This window comes from Hevea brasiliensis, chromosome 3 (genome assembly GCF_030052815.1).
Source record: "Hevea brasiliensis isolate MT/VB/25A 57/8 chromosome 3, ASM3005281v1, whole genome shotgun sequence".
Classification (NCBI taxonomy): domain Eukaryota; kingdom Viridiplantae; phylum Streptophyta; class Magnoliopsida; order Malpighiales; family Euphorbiaceae; genus Hevea; species Hevea brasiliensis.
The window spans coordinates 44340852-44361019 of record NC_079495.1 but is presented as its reverse complement, the minus strand read 5'-3'; the positions used below and the strand labels follow the sequence as shown (position 1 = coordinate 44361019).

Here is a 20168-nt window from a genome sequence, read left to right as displayed (position 1 = left end):
TTATATATGGAGATAGGTGTTGATCAAGATGGAATCTGTTCCTCTAAGTAAATAGAAATAAAATCCTATATTCATTTAATTGTTCTTGATGTTTCAAGTTCCTGGCCAGGACAGATAGATTTAATCAGAAAAGAGTTTCTGATGAGAAAATCTTTTTAATCAAGAACTAGAATTAAAAGAGAACATAATATTCGTAGCAAATGGGGTTTGACATAAACCATGACTCCAGCTTGAGTTGGGATTTTGTAACAGAGAGATTCTAGTGCATGGTAACATATGATTATAAGTTCATTTAAGGTAAACCTTATTACTAATTGGGTGGCCATGGCATGCTATGCTAGGTGTTAACCATGGTCTATGAGATGCATAAAATGATTTAGAGAAATCATTTATGGTAAGAAAGAGATCTCATTGCCAATTAGTGATGAGCCTAGTAAGTCACAAACATACACAAGTTATCACCTAATTAAATATGATTTAATTAATTAATTAAAGAGTTTAATTGATTAATTAAATAGGTTTGGTTTACAATTAGATTTCAAAGTCCCTAGCATGACTTGAAACCAAATCTAGATTATTAGATGTATATGGGTAAGTTAAATTTATATTTAAAGTGTTTAAATATAAATTTAATTAATGAGAAATTAATTAATAAAGATTAATTAATTAATTAATTTAAATTTGATATAAATTGATTAGAAGAAGAGAAATAATTATTTTGGGTTGAGAACTCAAAATTAAGACACAGGGGCATTTTGGTTATTTCACAGGGTAACATGTGGCACCATGTGATGGTGACACATGGCATTTTACATAAGCTTGCCAAATGTTTTTTAATCATGTAAAATGATTAAAATTAAGATTAAATATAGGTTTGACACTTGGCACAATGTGATTGGGTCAATTAAACCTAGAACTAATCAGAGGGTGACATGTGGTAAGGGTTTTAATGTGTTGATCTGGCTATATAAGTGTTGTTATGAAAAAAAAACAATGCAACCAGCAGCCTCTTTCTTTGGTGCTGCCACCCAAGAAGGTTTCTCTCCTCTTCATCTTCTTCTCTCATCTATTCTAAGAGATTAGCTGATGTGAACCTTCAAGTAATTGGTAACTTGAAAACCCACATTCAAGAATTAAAGGAACAATATGGAAAGCACCAAATCAAGATGTATGAATTTGATTCTTTGAATCAACATAATCAGATTGCTGTGTAATTCAAAGAAAATATCAGAAATGGGATTCTTGACCTAATTCATATGGAGAATGAATAAACCAAGAATATTATGCACATTAAACCTTGCAAGATAGAAATCTCAGCAAGTTAATGAGCTTCACAAGAACAAAGGCAATAACCAATTTACTCATTAATGGAGCAGAAACAATCTTTCATTAATATTCAAAGTGTGTCCTCCACTCTCCATTACACTTGTATTTATAGTCTCTTGGCTCCAAAGCTAAAGACAAAAATATCCCTACTTTAATAACAACTGCAAGGAGCTTTAAGTCCAAACAAAAATTAATCTATCAAAAGACTAAAAACTCCTTACAAAAAGTAAATTTAATACAGCAGCAAATAAGGGCATTTAAGTCCAAAAGAGAGGTGGTTATAACAACAAGGAATATTCTTTCAAAAAGGTGCCAGCAGATGCATGTACATGGGTTGGATCTGGTACATGCATGTTCACAATTTATTTCATGTAACCTAATGCTCCACATGACACCTGGTCACTTCCAAGCTTAATTTTCACCAAATTTAATCATTTATAATTTTCTTCATGCCATTCCAGCTTATAATCCTTGCTCCTTAAGATTTCACAAATTAAACTCTGAAGTAATTTAGCTCTAGCTCTAGTAATTGGACCTTGGATGAAATCCTTTGGCGTGATGTAGCTTGATTCTCATCATTCCGCTTCAAAAGGATTCGTCCTCGAATCTATTCTTGCATCAACACAAGGAGATAAATCAGCAACATTGAAGGTGGCACTGACATTATACTCACCGGGCAGGTTTATTTTGTAGGCATTATCATTAATTTTGGTCAGCACTTGGAAAGGTCCATCTGATGAGAATCAAGCTACATCCACGACAAAGGAGATCCAAGGTCCAATTACTAGAGCTAGAGCTAAATCACTTCAGAATTTAATTTGTGAAATCATAAGGAGCACGGATTATAAGCTGGAATGGCATGAAGAAAAAAGTGAAAGATTAAATTTGGTGAAAATTATGCTTAGAAGTGACCAGGTGTCATGTGGAGCATTAGATTACATGGAATAACCTGTGGACATGCATGCACTAGATCCAACCCATGTACATGTATCTGCTGGCACCTTTTGCAAGGAATATTCCATCTGTTATAACCACCTCTCTTTTGGACTTAAATGCCCTTATTTGCTGCTGTATTAAATTTACTTTTTGTAAGGAGTTTTTAGTCTTTTGATAGATTAATTTTTGTTTGGACTTAAAGCTCCTTACAGCTGTTACTAAAGTAGGAATATTTTTGTCTTTAGCTTTGAAGCCAAGAGGCTATAAATACAAGTGTAATGAGAGAGTGGAGGACACACTTTGAATATTAATGAGAGATTGTTTCTGCTCCTTTAGTGAGTAAATTGGCTGTTGCCTTTGTTCTTGTGAAGCTCATTAACTTGCTGAGATTTTATCTTGCAAGGTTTAATGTGCATAATATTTTTGGTTTATTCATTCTCCATATGAATTAGGTCAAGAATCCCATTTCTGATATTTTCTTTGAATTACACAACATCTGATTGTGCTGGTTCAAAGATTCAAATTCATACATCTTGATTTGGTGCTTTCCATATTGTTCATTTAATTCTTGAATGTGGGTTTTCAAGTTACCAATTACTTGAAGGTTCACATCAGTTTTCGCCACAACGCACCTAGATTTAGCCTTAGCACACACAACGCACCTAACACATACTCTTTCAACATCTCCTTTCATATTCGGCCAATGAAAATGTTCCTTCAACACATCTAAAGTTTTGGCAACACTAAAATGACCCATTAATCCACCAGCATGAGACTCATTCACAAGTAATTCGCGCATGGAACTTTTAGGCACACACAATCTATTTTCTCTAAATAAATATCCATCATGCCTATAAAACTTCTCAAAAGCATTCTTTTCACAAGCTACATACACTCTAGCAAAGTCATTATCTTCAGCATATAATTCTTTCACATATTCAAATCCCAATAACTTTGCATCAAGAAGGGCAAGAAGGTTATACCTTCGAGATAAGGCATCAGCAACCACATTTTCTTTCACATGTTTGTATTGAATCACATATGGGAAGGTCTCAAGGAACTCAACCCATTTTGCATGATGCCTACTCAACTTATTTTGCCCCTTATACTTTAATGACTCATGATTTGTGTGGATGACAAATTGCTTTGGCCAAAGGTAATGTTGCCATGTTTCCAAGGCACGTACCAATGCATAAAACTCTTTGTCATATGTAGAATAGTTCAAAGTTGCTCCATTAAGCTTCTCACTAAAGTATGCTATTGGTCTCTTATCCTATATTAAAACGGCTCCAATACCTATTCCTGATGCATCACACTCAATCTCAAAAGTCTTAGAAAAATCAGGTAAAGCTAATATAGAAGCGGAACATAACATGCCTGGTCACTTCTAAGCATAATTTTCACCAAATTTAATCCTTTACATTTTTCTTCATGCCATTCCAGCTTATAATCCTTGCTCCTTATGATTTCACAAATTAAATTCTGAAGTGATTTAGCTCTAGCCCTAGTAATTGGACCTTGGATGAAATCCTTTGTTGTGGATGTAGCTTGATTCTCATCATTCCCCTCCGCTTCAAAACGATTCGTCCTCGAATCTGTTCCTTCGAGATAAGGCATCAGCCACCACATTTTCTTTCCCATGTTTGTATTGAATCACATATGGGAAGGTCTCAAGGAACTCAACCCATTTTGCATGACGCCTACTCAACTTATTTTGCCCCTTGATATGCTTCAATGACTCATGATCTGTGTGGATGACAAATTGAATTGGCCAAAGGTAATGTTGCCATGTTTCCAAGGCACGTACCAATGCATACAACTCCTTGTCATATGTAGAATAGTTTAAAGTTGCTCCATTAAGTTCTCACTAAAGTATGCTATTGGTCTCTTTTCCTGCATTAAAACGGCTCCAATACTTATTCCTGATGCGTCACACTCAATCTCAAAAGTTTTAGAAAAATCAGGTAAAGCCAACACAGGAGCGGAACATAACATCTCTTTAATTTTGTGGAAAGCATCATCTTGTTTCTGTTCCCAAACAAAATTAACATTCTTTTTGACAAGATCATTCCATGGTGCTGCAATGGTACTGAAATTCTTAATAAATCTTCTATAGAAACTAGCTAGTCCATGAAAACTACGTACTTCAGATGCAGTCTTTGGAATGGGCCAGTCTCTAATAGCTCTAATTTTTTCATCATCAACTTCAACACCATTAGCACTAATGACAAATCCTAAAAAGACAACCTTTTCCATGCAAAATGAACATTTCTTCAAGTTAGCATATAATTTTTCCTTTCTTAACACATCGAATACAGCCCTTAAATGATGCATATGTTCATTCATGCCTCTACTGTAAACCAATATATCATCAAAATAAACAACAACAAATTTTCCAATAAAAGCACGCAACACATGATTCATCAATCTCATAAAAATGCTAGGAGCATTAGTTAGCCCAAAAGGCATCACTAACCACTCATATAGTCCATGTTTTGTTTTAAATGCAGTCTTCCATTCATCACCTACTTTCATGCGAATTTGATGATATCCGCTTTTTAAGTAAATTTTGGTAAAAACGCAAGCACCACAAAGTTCATCCAACATATCATCCAATCTAGGTATAGGATGGCGATACTTTACAGTGATTTTGTTGACCGCCCTACAATCCACACACATGCGCCATGTGCCATCTTTCTTTGGTACCAAAAGGACGGGTACAGCACAAGGGCTCATACTTTCTCTCACATATCCCTTAGCTAGCAATTCCTCAACTTGCCTTTGTAATTCTTTGGTTTCTTCAGGGTTACTTCTATAGGCTGGACGGTTGGGAATAACTGCTCCATGTACAAAATCAATCTGGTGCTCAATACCTCGAATAGGTGGTAGTCCAGCTGGCATCTCCTCAGGTAGTACATCCTCATATTCCTGCAAAAGGGAGACAACAACACTAGGCAAATTGGGGTCAAGGTCAGATATAGATAAACAAGAGTCCTTAAACACAATTAATAACATTTGCTTGTTGGCAAACATGGCATTTCTCACATCTCTTCCTTTAGCATACAAGCTTAATTTTCTCTCCCCTCTTTCCATGACTCTCCTTTTTTGCTAGAAGATTCACCTTTTTCAAGCACTCTTGGAATGTTTTCTTTACTCTCTTTTCTTTCCTTAGAACCACCCTTGTCTTGCTCACTCACAACATTTTCACTCAATTTCTTTTCACTCCTTTAATTCTCTGCTCTCTTTTCGGCCACTATGGATTTTTCCTCACCCATTGCTTGCTTAAGCCTTGTTTGGTCTTCATAAATCTGTTTTGGTGTCATAGGTGCCAAAATGATTTTCCTTCCATTCATTTCAAAAGAATACCTATTTTTATACCCATCGTGGATCACCTTTCTATCAAATTGCCATGGTCGGCCAAGTAATAAATGGCCAGCTTGCATTGGAACCACGTCACACATAACCTCATCTTGATACTTTCCTATTGCAAAGGAAATCAATACTCGTTTTGTTACTTTCGCCTCACCACATTCATTCAACCACTGCAATTTATAGGGTCTAGGGTGTTTTGAAGTCCTCAACCTTAATCTCTGCACCAAAATAGTACTAGCAACATTGGCACAACTTCCCCCATCAATGATGACACTACAAGCTTTGTCTTGGATAAGTCACCTTGTATGCAAAATTGTTTCTCTTTGCAATTCATCACCAACATCCTCCTTTACTCGAGTATTTAATGCTCTCATAATCACTAGAGCACTTCCTTCAGCAGCATATTCTACCTCTGCATCCTCCTCCCCTGAAGATGTGGAATCACTCACAATTTCCTCCTCTGTTTCTATCTTACCATTTTCTCTCATGACCAAACACCTAAAACACTGCCCAAACACCTAAAACACTTCACGTCTCTGATTCGGGTAGTAGTTGCAACCTCCTTTCCTTTACTTTCTACAAATTTCTTCTCCGCCTTCTTTTCCTTATCCTTATCCTCATTTTTCTTATAGTTGCTAAAAGCCTTTTCCCTATCCTCCTTCTTCCAGTTAGACTTCCAAGATGAAGAAGTACCTGCATTTCCTCCAAATTTTGACTTGCTTTTAAGTTGCCTTTCTACCTTCATAGCCATGTGGACCATATCCTCCAACTCAACATAGTGATGTAACTCAACAATATGAGCAATCTCCTTGTTTAGCCCATTCAAGAATCTAGCCATGGTGGCTTCTCTATCCTCCTCCACATTTGCTCTAATCATAGCAATTTCCATTTCTTTATGATAATCTTCAACACTTTTAGAACCTTGAGTCAATTTTTGTAACCTCTGATGTAGCTCTCCCAAAATTTACACCCAACGTCTTAAACACAACCAAATAATGCTGGTACAGTTTCAGGCCAAATTGGTAAGTCGAACTCAATGAACCAGATAATCTCTCATGCTTAATATCAAAATGAAGGAAGCAAAATGGATGGCTAGAATAATCGCTTTAGCTTGATTAACCCAAAACCCTAAGACAAACCCAACAAAACAAATTTTTAAACAAACAGGTCCAACTAAACCCCAAGAGCCAAACAGCAAATATGAAGAAGGTAAGAAACACAAAGAATAAAAGGCAAATAGAGAATCTACCTTGTTTGGACGTTCCTTTGCTCTGATACCAAAACTGATGTGAACCTTCAAGTAATTGGTAACTTGAAAACCCACATTCAAGAATTAAATGAACAATATGGAAAGCACCAAATCAAGATGTATGAATTTGAATCTTTGAACCATAAAAATCATATTGTTGTGTAATTCAAAGAAAATATCAGAAATGGGATTCTTGACCTAATTCATATGGAGAATGAATAAACTAAGAATATTATGCACATTAAACCTTGCAAGATAGAATCTCAGCAAGTTAATGAGCTTCACAAGAACAAAGGCAACAGCCAATTTACTCACTAGAGGAGCAGAAACAATCTCTCATTAATATTCAAGTGTGTCCTCCACTCTCTCATTACACTTGTATTTATAGCCTCTTGGCTTCAAAGCTAAAGACAAAAATATCCCTACTTTTGTAACAGCTGTAGGGAGCTTTAAGTCCAAACAAAAATTAATCTATCAAAAGACTAAAAACTCCTTACAAAAAGTAAATTTAATGCAGCAGCAAATAAGGGCATTTAAGTCCAAAAGAAAAGTGGTTATAACAGATGGAATATTCCTTGAAAAAGGTGCCAGCAAGTGATGTTGGCTTTTTCTATTGGAAGGTATAAGGATGAGGTGTTGTGTGATGTGGTGCCAATGCATGCTGGATATATTTTGCTAGGGAGACCATGGCAATATGATAGGAAGGTAGTGCATGATGGATTTAGGAATAGGTACTCATTTGATCATGATGGACGAAGGGTTACTTGAGCAGCATTATCACCCGCCCAAGCTTTTGAAGATTAATTAAGGATAAAACAGACCATGAATGAGCAACAACAAAGAGAGGCCGAGCTAAGAGTTCAAAAAGAGAAAGAAAGAAAAGAAAGAGAGGAAAAAGTGAGAGGGGAAAATGAGGAAGAGAAAGAGAAGAGAGAAAATTCCAAAAGAGTGAAACCAAAAGGAAAGGGCTCGGGGCAAAAGGAGAGTTGTGAGAAGAGTGGAGAGAATAAAGTCAGTTTGCTAGCAAAAGCCAAGGATGTGAGGACTGCATATTTTTCTAGTATGCCAATGGCTTTGCTAATTTGTAAGGGAGCTTACACCAATGTTTCTAACCTTGACCAATCCATTCCTAGTTGTGCTTTGCCCTTGTTGCAGGAGTTTGAGATTGTCTTCCCTGAAGAAATACCTCATGGGCTACCACCCATTAGAGGCATAGAGCACCAAATAGATTTTGTGCCTGGAGCTGTAATCCCAAATAGGCCAGCCTATAGGACCAATCCGGAAGAGGCTAAGGAACTTCAAAGACAAGTGGAGGAGCTTCTAGCAAAAGGCCATGTTAGGGAGAGCATGAGCCCATGTGCCGTACCTGTTCTTTTGGTGCCAAAAAAAGATGGGAGCATGCGCATGTGTGTGGATTGTAGAGCAATCAACAAAATTACTGTAAAGTATAGACATCCCATACCCAGACTTGATGATATGCTTGATGAGTTGCATGGTGCATGCATATTTTCTAAAATTGACTTAAAGAGTGGTTATCACCAAATTCGCATGAAATTAGGAGATGAATGGAAAACTGCCTTTAAGACTCAATATGGACTATATGAATGGTTAGTCATGCCATTTGGTTTGACCAATGCACCTAGTACATTTATGAGGCTTATGAACCATGTGTTGCGTGCTTTCCTAGGAAAATTTGTTGTAGTGTATTTTGATGATATCCTAGTATATAGCCAAAATATGCATGATTATTTGCTGCACTTGAGACAAGTCTTTGAGGTGTTGAGAAAAGAGCACTTGTATGCCAATCTTAAGAAATGCACTTTCTGTATGGACAAAGTTATTTTCTTAGGATTTGTGGTGAGTGGCAAGGGAATTGAGGTTGATGAGGACAAGGTAAGAGCCATTAGAGAGTGGCCTACACCTAAGTCCGTGAGTGATGTGAGGAGCTTCCATGGGTTGGCTAGTTTTTATAGGAGATTTGTAAAGGACTTCAGTACCATAGCCTCACCCTTGAATGAAGTTGTAAAAAAGAATGTGGGATTCAAGTGGGGGGAAGAACAAGAGCATGCATTTAATTCACTCAAGGAGAAATTGTGTTCTGCACCTTTACTTGCTTTACCTGATTTTTCTAAAACTTTTGAGATTGAATGTGATGCCTCTGGAGTGGGTATTGGAGCTGTTTTGAAGCAGGAAAGGAGACCGATAGCCTACTTCAGTGAGAAGCTAAGTGGGGCTACATTGAACTACTCCACTTATGACAAAGAGATGTATGCTCTGGTGCGTGCACTTGAGACTTGGCAACACTACTTGTGGCCGAAGGAGTTTGTGATACGGATTCTACCCTTAGTAACTGATTCAACTAAGAAGAATGACCAAAGGACCGTCTTCAAAACAAGCCAAGAAACTCCCTTGAACCTTCAACCCTTCACCTTGAAGATGGAGAACTGAAAATATAATTCCCAAAAAAGACAGCCAAGAACAAGACCAATTCACCTATGCTGATGAACAACCTTGAACATATAATAAAACTTAACAAATCAAGGCAAGAATTTGCTAAGAAAAATAGAGAGAGTTCTAAGAAGAACTTTGAAGCAAGCTCCAGCAATTTTGCTCAAAAATTTACCATATGAATTCTGATACCAAAATGAAACAAAAGAAGGCAGAAATATGGGTTGGTGTTGTCAAGACATTTCAACAACCATGGGACATGTGCAAGTCTTGGTTAATAGACCAATCTCTCCTAAAAATAGATACAAAGTTCAAACATTAATAGGAAGGTCAGATTTGGCAGCTACAATTGAAAGACAATCTGAAAATAGATGTTTTGTCTTGAAGCTGAAAGTAGTAACTTTGCTTTTCCTATAAAAGGTTGAAGCATGGCTGGAGCTCTTGGACAAAGTTATGGCTTCCAATCTTTGCAAAATGGACAAAAGCATCCTCAAAAGGTAGGTGGAGATGGGCTGCCAATTGTGCTGCCACCTAGGACTCCACTTGGACGCCACATTGGATGCCAACTAGGATGGACTTGCTGACGTGGCTGCCACATGTATGCCAACTTGGACGGATGCCACTTGGTCTCTTGGCTCCTCAAATATGCAAAGAAATGTACAGCAAGGTTGGCTTCTCTCTTCCATGTCCCAACCGAATACTTGCAAGAGGTTGGACTTGGTGATGTGCTTATGCACCAAGCCTTGAAGCTTCTTAGCCATTGCTCTAGTTATTGGCCCTTGATGTGCAATTGGTGTAACCGGTTCCTCATCATCCTCTCCCTCTTCGAAAGAATTCGTCCTCGAATTGTCATCATCTGCATAGAAAGGAGCAAGATCAGTCACATTAAATGTAGAACTTACACCATACTCACCTGGAAGGTTTATCTTGTATGCATTGTCATTAATTATCTCTAGCACTTCAAAAGGTCCATCACTCCTAGGCTGAAGTTTTGATTTCCTTTGTGTAGGAAACCTCTCCTTTCTCAAATGAACCCATACAAGATCACCAGGTTGGAACACCATCTTCTTTCTTCCCTTGTTAGCTTGGGCTGCCCTCCTCTCATTCACTTTCTCCATTTGTTGCTTTGCTTTTTGATGCATTTGTTTCACCATTTCAGCTTTCCTTTTGCCATCTAAACTAGCAAGCTCATTAGTAGGCAAAGGCAACAAATCTAAAGGAGTTAGTGGATTAAAACCATATACAAGTTCAAAGGGTGAATAACCAGTAGATGAATGCATAGACCTGTTGTATGCAAATTCTATGAATGGTATGCACTCCTCCCAAGCTTTCAAGTTTTGTTTAATCATTGCATGTAGAAGAGTGCCCACGGTCCTATTGACAACTTCTGTTTGCCCATCCGTTTGTGGATGGCAAGTGGTGGAGAAACAAAGTTTTGTTCCTAATTTTCCCCACAAGACTTTCCAAAAATGACTTAGAAATTTCACATCCCTACCACTAACAATTGTTCTAGGAATGCCATGCAATCTAACTATCTCCCTAAAGAACAAAGAAGCAATGTAAGATGCATCCTCAGTCTTGTGACATGGTATGAAATGAGCCATCTTGGAAAAACGATCAACAACAACAAAAATACTATCATGGCCTTTCTTTGTCCTAGGTAAACCCAAAATGAAATCCATGGATAAATCTACCCAAGGTTCACTAGGAACACTCAATGGCATGTATAGACCATGCGGCCTTACTTTGGACTTTGCCTTCATGCAAGCCACACATCTAGCACACACTCTCTCTACATCCCTCTTCATGTGTGGCAAATAAAAATGTTCCTTTAAAATTTCTAAGGTCTTTGCAACCCCAAAATGTCCCATTAAACCACCAGCATGTGATTCTTTAACAAGCAACTCTCTAATTGAGCATTTAGGCACACATAATTTATTTTCTCTAAACAAGAAACCATTATGCCTATAGAATTTATCATATGCAGCATGTTCACGAAAGGCAAACACTTTCCCAAAGTCATCATCATTAGCATACATTTCTTTCACATGTTCGAAGCCTAAAAGTCTAGCGTCAAGCATGGAAAGTAAAGTGTACCTCCTTGAAAGTGCATCAGCCACCACATTCTCTTTGCCTTGCTTGTATTGAATCACATATGGGAAACCTTCAATGAATTCACTCCACTTGGCATGGCGCTTGTTGAGCTTGTTCTGCCCCTTTAAGTACTTGAGTGACTCATGGTTACTATGAATGACAAACTCCTTCGGCCACAAGTAGTGTTGCCAAGTCTCAAGTGCACGCACTAGAGCATACAACTCTTTGTCATAAGTGGAGTAGTTCAATGTAGCCCCACTTAGCTTCTCACTGAAGTAGGCAATCGGTCTCCTTTCCTGCTTCAAAACAGCTCCAATACCCACTCCAGAGGCATCACATTCAATCTCAAAAGTTTTAGAAAAATCAGGTAAAGCAAGTAAAGGTGCAGAACACAATTTCTCCTTAAGTGAATTAAATGCATGCTCTTGTTCTTCCCCCCACTTGAATCCCACATTTTTTTTTACAACTTCATTCAAGGGTGAGGCTATGGTACTGAAGTCCTTTACAAATCTCCTATAAAAACTAGCCAACCCATGGAAGCTCCTCACATCACTCACAGACTTAGGTGTAGGCCACTCTCTGATGGCTCTTACCTTGTCCTCATCAACCTCAATTCCCTTGCCACTCACCACAAATCCTAAGAAAATAACTTTGTCCATACAAAAAGTGCATTTCTTAAGATTGGCATACAAGTGCTCTTTTCTCAACACCTCAAAGACTTGTCTCAAGTGCAGCAAATGATCATGCATATTTTGGCTATATACTAGGATATCATCAAAATACACTACAACAAATTTTCCTAGGAAAGCACGCAACACATGGTTCATAAGCCTCATAAATGTACTAGGTGCATTGGTCAAGCCAAAAGGCATGACTAACCATTCATATAGTCCATATTGAGTCTTAAAGGCAGTTTTCCATTCATCTCCTAATTTCATGCGAATTTGGTGATAACCACTCTTTAAGTCAATTTTAGAAAATATGCATGCACCATGCAACTCATCAAGCATATCATCAAGTCTAGGTATGGGATGTCTATACTTTCTGATGATTTTGTTGATTGCTCTATAATCCACACACATGCGCATGCTCCCATATTTCTTAGGCACCAAAAGAACGGGTACGGCACATGGGCTCATGCTCTCCCTAACATGGCCTTTTGCTAGAAGCTCCTCCACTTGTCTTTGAAGTTCCTTAGCCTCTTCCGGATTGGTTCTATAGGCTGGCCTATTTGGGATTACAGACTCAGCACAAAATCTATTTGGTGCTCTATGCCTCTAATTGGTGGTAGCCCATTAGGTATTTCTTCAGGGAAGACATCCTCAAACTCCTGCAACAAGGGCAAAGCACAACTAGGAATGGATTGGTCAAGGTTAGAAACATTGGTGTAAGCTCCCTTACAAATTAGCAAAGCCATTGGCATACTAGAAAAATATGCAGTCCTCACATCCTTGGCTTTTGCTAGCAAACTGACTTTATTCTCTCCACTCTTCTCACAACTCTACTTTTGCCCCGAGCCCTTTCCTTTTGGTTTCACTCTTTTGGAATTTTCTCTCTTCTCTTTCTCTTCCTCATTTTTCCCTCTTACTTTTTCCTCTCTTTCTTTTCTTTCTTTCTCTTTTTGCACTCTTAGCTCAGCCTCTCTTTGTTGTTGCTCATTCATGGACTGTCTTATCCTTAATTGATCTTCAAAAGCTTGTGCGGGTGATAATGCTGCTAAAGTAACCCTTCGTCCATCATGATCAAAGGAGTACCTATTCCTAAATCCATCATGCACTACCTTCCTATCATATTGCCATGGTCTCCCTAGCAAAATATGTCCAGCATGCATTGGCACCACATCACACAACACCTCATCCTTATACCTTCCAATAGAAAAAGCCAACATCACTTGCTTGTTCACCTTAATTTCCCCACAGTCATTCAGCCATTGCAACTTGTATGGTCTAGGATGCTTGATGGTGCGCATGCCAAGCTTCGCAACCATGAGTGTGCTGGCAACATTCACACAACTACCACTATCTACAATCATGCTACAAGTTTTACCATTCACCAAGCAACTAGTGTGGAAAATATTTTCCCTTTGCAGTGCATCTCCCTCTTCTTCCTTTGCTTGTGCACTTAGTGCACGCCTAACCACCAGAATATTTCCTCCCACGGCATGCTCTACATCACTAGCTTCCTCCAAAGGAGGCATACTCTCACTAGCATCATCATCATCAACATCATCATCTTCTGATTCGATCTCTCCATTCGGCCTCATCACCATCACCCTCTTGTTAAGACATTGAGATGCATAATGTCCCTTCCCTAGGCACCTAAAACATTTGATATCCCTAGTTCTCCCACTAGAGGTATTCTGTCCATTGCCTTTCTCAGTCACACTAGGCTTTTCTCCACCCCTAGTCTCCTCTTTCTTTTCCTTAGAAACAGCCTTGGAATCACTAGTTTCACCCTTCTTCCAATTCGGTTTCCATGAAGCATTGTTGCCCAAATTCATACCTACACCCATTTTGAATGCTTTCTTCTTCTTTAGTTATTTTTCTATCTTGATTGCCATATTTAACATGTCATCAAGCTCTACATAGTGTTGTAGCTCCACTATGTTGGCAATATCAAGATTCAGCCCCTTTAGGAACCTAGCCATAGTGGCTTCCCTATCCTCCTCTACATTGGTCTTATCATAGCCATCTCCATCTCCTTGAAATATTCTTCCACACTTTTGTTTCCCTGCACCAGCCCTTGCAACCTTTGGTGCAACTCCCTATAGTAATGTTGAGGTACAAATCTGTCCCTCATGATTTGCTTCATCTCATCCCAAGTTTCAACACCTCTCATCCCATTTCTCCTTCTTTTAGTGAGCAATTGATTCCACCAAACTATGGCATAATCTGTAAACTCAACTGCTGCAAGCTTCACCTTCTTTTCCTCGCTATAATTGTGACAATCAAAAATAAGATCCACCTTCCTCTCCCACTCCAAATATGCATCCGGATTGGCTTTGCCTTGGAATGGCGGAGTTTTCATTTTGATCCCACTAATGTTACCATCCACTCTCCCTCTCCCTCTTGCTTCCTCCATATTACCTCTTCTCAAGTTTCTGCCTCCACCTCTTCCACCCCTATTACCTCTCATCCCTCTCGGTCTATGGTGGTCATCATGTGCAGCAGAGTGCTGGTCATCCTCTTCATCAGAATCATCATCATTTTCATCCCCCCAATCATCTATAGGTGGTGCATTGTTCACTCTAGATCCCCTAGCCCTATTCTGCCCCTCATTTGTGTTTTGTCTACCATTCCCACTATTCTGCTCAATTCTTTCAATTCGGTCAGCTAGGTTGCTCAATTGTCTACCAATTCTTTCCAAATGTTGAACAAGTGCTTGTTGGTAAAAAGGATTATCCATATTAAGTCCACTAGTTTGTTCTTGTGACATTTTTAATACCTGCACAAAAAAATTAGTAAAACAGAAAACCTCACAAATTCACTCAATTTTTGGTCACTCAAGTGTTTGTACTCAGTTTATAGGCTTTTACCCTCTTGGAGTTCTTGCCACTCAATGCCTTTTTCCACTCAAGCTTGCTTACCAAGTTCTTGTCAGAACTAATGCAATTCCAGCAAGTTTAAATCAAGTTTTAATATATGTTCAAGCACAAACTCAAGCAAAACGTGTGGAATAAGGGTTTGTTATGACACTTGAAGCAAGAAATGAAGACACCAAGCTCTAGAGCAATGAAGTGAAATAGAAGTCGAAATTAGCTTGCTATTTTTGCCTCTCCCCGAAAAAAAAAAAAAAAAGGCAAAGTTGGAATTTTGTAAAACTGTTTTAAGGACAGCAACAAGACATAATTTTTGTAGGGAAAATCAAGTCTAGAGGTTCCAGAAATCACCTTGGAGTTTTGGACTCCAAATTGGCCTAATAGGTGCTAAATTTGGTTCACTAAGTAAACGGTAGAATTTTTACACCAAATTTGATTTCTAGGCTTAATTTCGCCTACAAAGCACCCCTATGAAGTTTTAGAATTTTCTGGGTTGGTTTGGCTATACCTCCCCCAAAACAGGCACCAAATAGAAATATTGAACTTAAATATTCCAGTACTCAAACATACACTTTAACACCTTTTTTTTTTTCTTCTTTCTTTTTGTTCTTTTTTTTTTTATATCATGTAACCACACAACAGATACATCCAACACTAAACACTTCAACAACACACTTCACAAGACAAAAAGATGCAAATAACCAGGTTGTGAGGAAAAGGCTTAAGGTAGGAAACAACAAAAATGTGACAAAACTGGGGAAACAAGGACAGATGCAAGAAAGCCTCTAATATACCCTAAGATTAGTAGTATTGAGTGTAAACTCACCACTAAGCCCAGAAAGCCTCTTACAAACACCAGAAAACATTTGAAGAACCTTCAAGGCTAAAACACAAGGAAGAAAAAAAACAGGAGAAAGGAAAAACAAGAACACAACAAAATGGATGACCAACCTGTTTTGAAGAGAGCCTAATTTCTGATACCAAATGATACGGATTCTACCCTTAGTAACTGATTCAACTAAGAAGAAAGACCAAAGGACCGTCTTCAAAACAAGCCAAGAAACTCCCTTGAACCTTCAACCCTTCACCTTGAAGATGGAGAACTGAAAATATAATTCCCAAGAAAGATAGCCAAGAACAAGACCAATTCACCTATGCTGATGAACAACCTTGAACATATAATAAAACTTAACAAATCAAGGTAAGAATTTGCTAAGAAAAATAGAGAGAGTTCTAAGAAGAACTTTGAAGCAAGCTCCAGCAATTTTGCTCAAAATTTTACCATATGAATTCTGATACCAAAATGAAACAAAAGAAGGCAGAAATATGGGTTGGTGTTGTCAAGACATTTCAACAACCATGGGACATGTGCAAGTCTTGGTTAATAGACCAATCTCTCCTAAAAATAGATACAAAGTTCAAACATTAATAGGAAGGTCAGATTTGGCAGCTACAATTGAAAGACAATCTGAAAATAGATGTTTTGTCTTGAAGCTGAAAGTAGTAACTTTGCTTTTCCTATAAAAGGTTGAAGCATGGCTGGAGCTCTTGGACAAAGTTATGGCTTCCAATCTTTACAAAATGGACAAAAGCATCCTCAAAAGGTAGGTGGACATGGGCTGCCAATTGTGCTGCCACCTAGGACTCCACTTGGACGCCACATTGGATGCCAACTAGGATGGACTTGCTGACGTGGCTGCCACATGTATGCCAACTTGGACGGATGCCACTTGGTCTCTTGGCTCCTCAAATATGCAAAGAAATGTACAGCAAGGTTGGCTTCTCTCTTCCATGTCCCAACCGAATACTTGCAAGAGGTTGGACTTGGTGATGTGCTTATGCACCAAGCCTTGAAGCTTCTTAGCCATTGCTCTAGTTATTGGCCCTTGATGTGCAATTGGTGTAACCGATTCCTCATCAGTTTGTCATTCATAGTGACCATGAGTCACTCAAGTACTTAAAGGGGCAGAACAAGCTCAACAAGCGCCATGCCAAGTGGAGTGAATTCATTGAAGGTTTCCCATATGTGATTCAATACAAGCAAGGCAAAGAGAATGTGGTGGCTGATGCACTTTCAAGGAGGTACACTTTACTTTCCATGCTTGAAAACTAAGAACACTATATAGATACAGTGAACATACATTACAATGTAAAATGCAGAATATGGTATACTTAATATACCCGATGATTTCTTGCTGAATGTACTAGCAGTCTAGTCTGCTGCCCTGTCAGTCTGTCTACCTGCGACAGCAATGAAAAGCTATCGCTGTGTAAAATTTACTTAGTGGTGCACAATAACAATTTGAAATGCGATATATAAATCTTTTATTGACAGTTCACAAATCAAATGATTCACAATTCCATTTCACAATTTACAAAATTCACCTAACACAAATTTGATCAAGTAATTGAATAATACCGTTTTGCAAATCAATAACACAATTTGATCAAATAACTGAATAATACCGTTTTGCAAATCAATAACACAATATTGCCAATCGATAACTTAATTTAGGCCATGACACAATTTTTCCACACATGCCGTGTTGTATACGTGACAAGACACACTCACCCCAATCATCGAAATCAATGAGGGAGAAAGCTAGCTGAATAATCACACTCACCCCAGACTGATAAGTCAAAGAGGGAGGAATATATCACACTCACCCCATAAATGGAGGAGGAACATAGTAACAATGTCATGCCAAGTGTGAATCAAAACAATTTTAAATCACAATATTTCATACAAACCATAAATCACATTTTATCTCAAAATTTCCATTTGCAAAGTTGGCAATACAATAAGTTCCAAATAATATTCCCAAAACCAAAGCAATCAAAAATTATTCACAACTCATTTCTCCACATAAATTTGCTAGTAAAAGCAGTGAATATAAAAGTATTGTGCACGGACACAATTTAAAACTATAATGTTGAATTAAATTTTTAAGTAGAAAATGAGAAGTCAAACTTATTGTGCACAAACACAATTTAAAATAATAACATAGAAATAATCATAATTTATTTCAATTGAAAAATTCAAAAGAAATAAATATTGTGCACAAACACAATTTAAAACAATAACATATAAATAATCATAATTTATTTCAATTGAAAAATTCAAAAGAAATACTATTGTGCACAAACACAATTTAAAAAAATAACATATAAGTAATCGTAATTTTTTTCAATTGAAAAATTCAAAAAAAATACTATTGTGCATAAACCTCTGATAACTGTCTCTTGGCTCTGACTCAGTGTTTCCTTCCCCTCCCTGAGTCTTTGCTAACTGAGAAACACAATTTGAAGTGTTTCAGTACTCATTTAAACTGTCTCTAACGATAATGCTTGATAATTAATTCACTGAATTCATTTATTCGCTTAGTCAACCTACTATGTCTACCCTTGGTACATTCTAGGTAATTTAGGTTTTAATGTCATTAATATGTCACATTCGATAGTCTTTTCGGGTTGGTACATGTTACCAAATTCATTTCCATGTATACTGCATTTTCTTGCGATTTGCTGGATTCCGGGATACTAGTTTGACCTAGCCGGGCGACCTACAAACTTGCAGATCTATGTCTTATAAAACGCGGGGCAAAATTTTAGGTCATTCTGAGTTATGTAGACCAAGTTATGGTCATTTTACTATTGCTGGTCAAATTGCACCAAAATTGGTCATTTTATGTCACTTTAAGTCATTTTAGGTTCGGCCAGTTTTTGGACCCGAACTTGTGCAAGCTGTTTGACTTGCTTATGGTCATTTCTGGGCTTTGGTGTCCTCATAAGACTTGTAGATATGGGTCTTAACTATTCATGGTTAAAATTTCAGGTCAATTGGACCTGTTTTGAGTGAGTTATGGCCTAAACACTAACTGCTGCCCAAATGGTCAATTTTCAGGCCTTATTTGCACTTAATCCGGATTTGGTCATTTTTCAAGCTACCTTGCAAGTAGAATTTTGGCAAGCTTTCTTCCTGAAAGTTGGCACATTTTGTGCCTAGTTTCACCTCCAATTGGTCCCATACCAATTGGAGTCACACACTTAAAGTTATAGGCCTAAAACTCAAACTGCCTTATTGAAATTCTTGCATACACATCAAGCATCACTTTTAACACTCACTAAACTTAACCTTCAAACCAATTCTGGTTGTACCACAACCTAAACATAATTTATAACATATTATAGGTCATTTTGGCAACTTACAATTGCATTCAATGTGCACCAACAAGTGCAGAATTTGTCCAACTCAATTTACAACAATTCAATCACCAATTCATGCCCATTTACATGTCCCACTTTACACCACCATACATACACTCAAACTGCCATAACAACCAACACATTTCAACACCATTATTTCATAAACCAAGCATGAATTCCAGCATTCCTCAAGAGTTAACAAACTGCCACCATGGTACACTTACATTCCATTACTTTCCAAGCTTTAAATTTCATTTTACATTTACATATACTAAGTATACATCACCCAAACAATTTCCTACACAATATATATTTAATCAATCATTTAATTCACCATTTACAAGCACAATTAAACTGCCTTCAAGGTGTTCCCATGGCTGCCAAAGGTGCACATTCCCATTCAACATCAAAACTCAAAATTTCCTCCATAAATCAAACACCCATAACACCCTTACAAACTTTAACAAAGCAACATTCAAAAACACAAACTTACCTATGGATGAGACTTCTTAAATCTTCACCAAAGCTTGGTCTTCTTGCTGCCAATCTACTGCCCAAGTGGTGTAGACTAACTTTGATGAAGGAAGGTAGAAGGAAAGAAGCTTGAATCTCATATGCATGGAGCTTCAACCATGCGTCAATGGAGTTTTTTTGGGAGCAAATTTTCTGCTGGTTCTAAGGTTGAAGATGAAGATGTATATTCTACCCAAATGAAGCTTTAGTGGTCCACTTAAATGAGTTAGTGGACCACTATGTAAGAATTAAATCATTGTTTATTCTAAGGTTTCATTTTTCCACATTTAACTCCCAATTTTTGCTATTTACATTAGGTACCACCAATTTAATTTTTCATGACATTTTCCAAGTGTATTATTATTTATTTTTAATGGACATTTAGGTCAAAAGACAACTCGGTGTGTCAAATAACCACAATCCCCTATTCGGGTTGCATTCCCGATTTTTCGGTAACACCGGGTTTTGTCAGTTTTTCGATTTCTC

General features: G+C 37.7%; 1 protein-coding gene across 1 annotated transcript; it reads right to left on the bottom strand.

Annotated features, from left to right (window-relative positions):
* Positions 1-11107: 11107 nt before the first annotated feature.
* Positions 11108-13937, bottom strand: LOC131178374 (uncharacterized). The gene is made up of 4 exons (XM_058143332.1): positions 13053-13937; positions 12671-12755; positions 11188-12224; positions 11108-11131 (listed from the first exon to the last, which is right to left on the bottom strand). Exons 1-4 carry the CDS (start codon positions 13935-13937, stop codon positions 11108-11110), a joined length of 2031 nt encoding a protein of 676 aa, XP_057999315.1.
* Positions 13938-20168: the final 6231 nt, after the last annotated feature.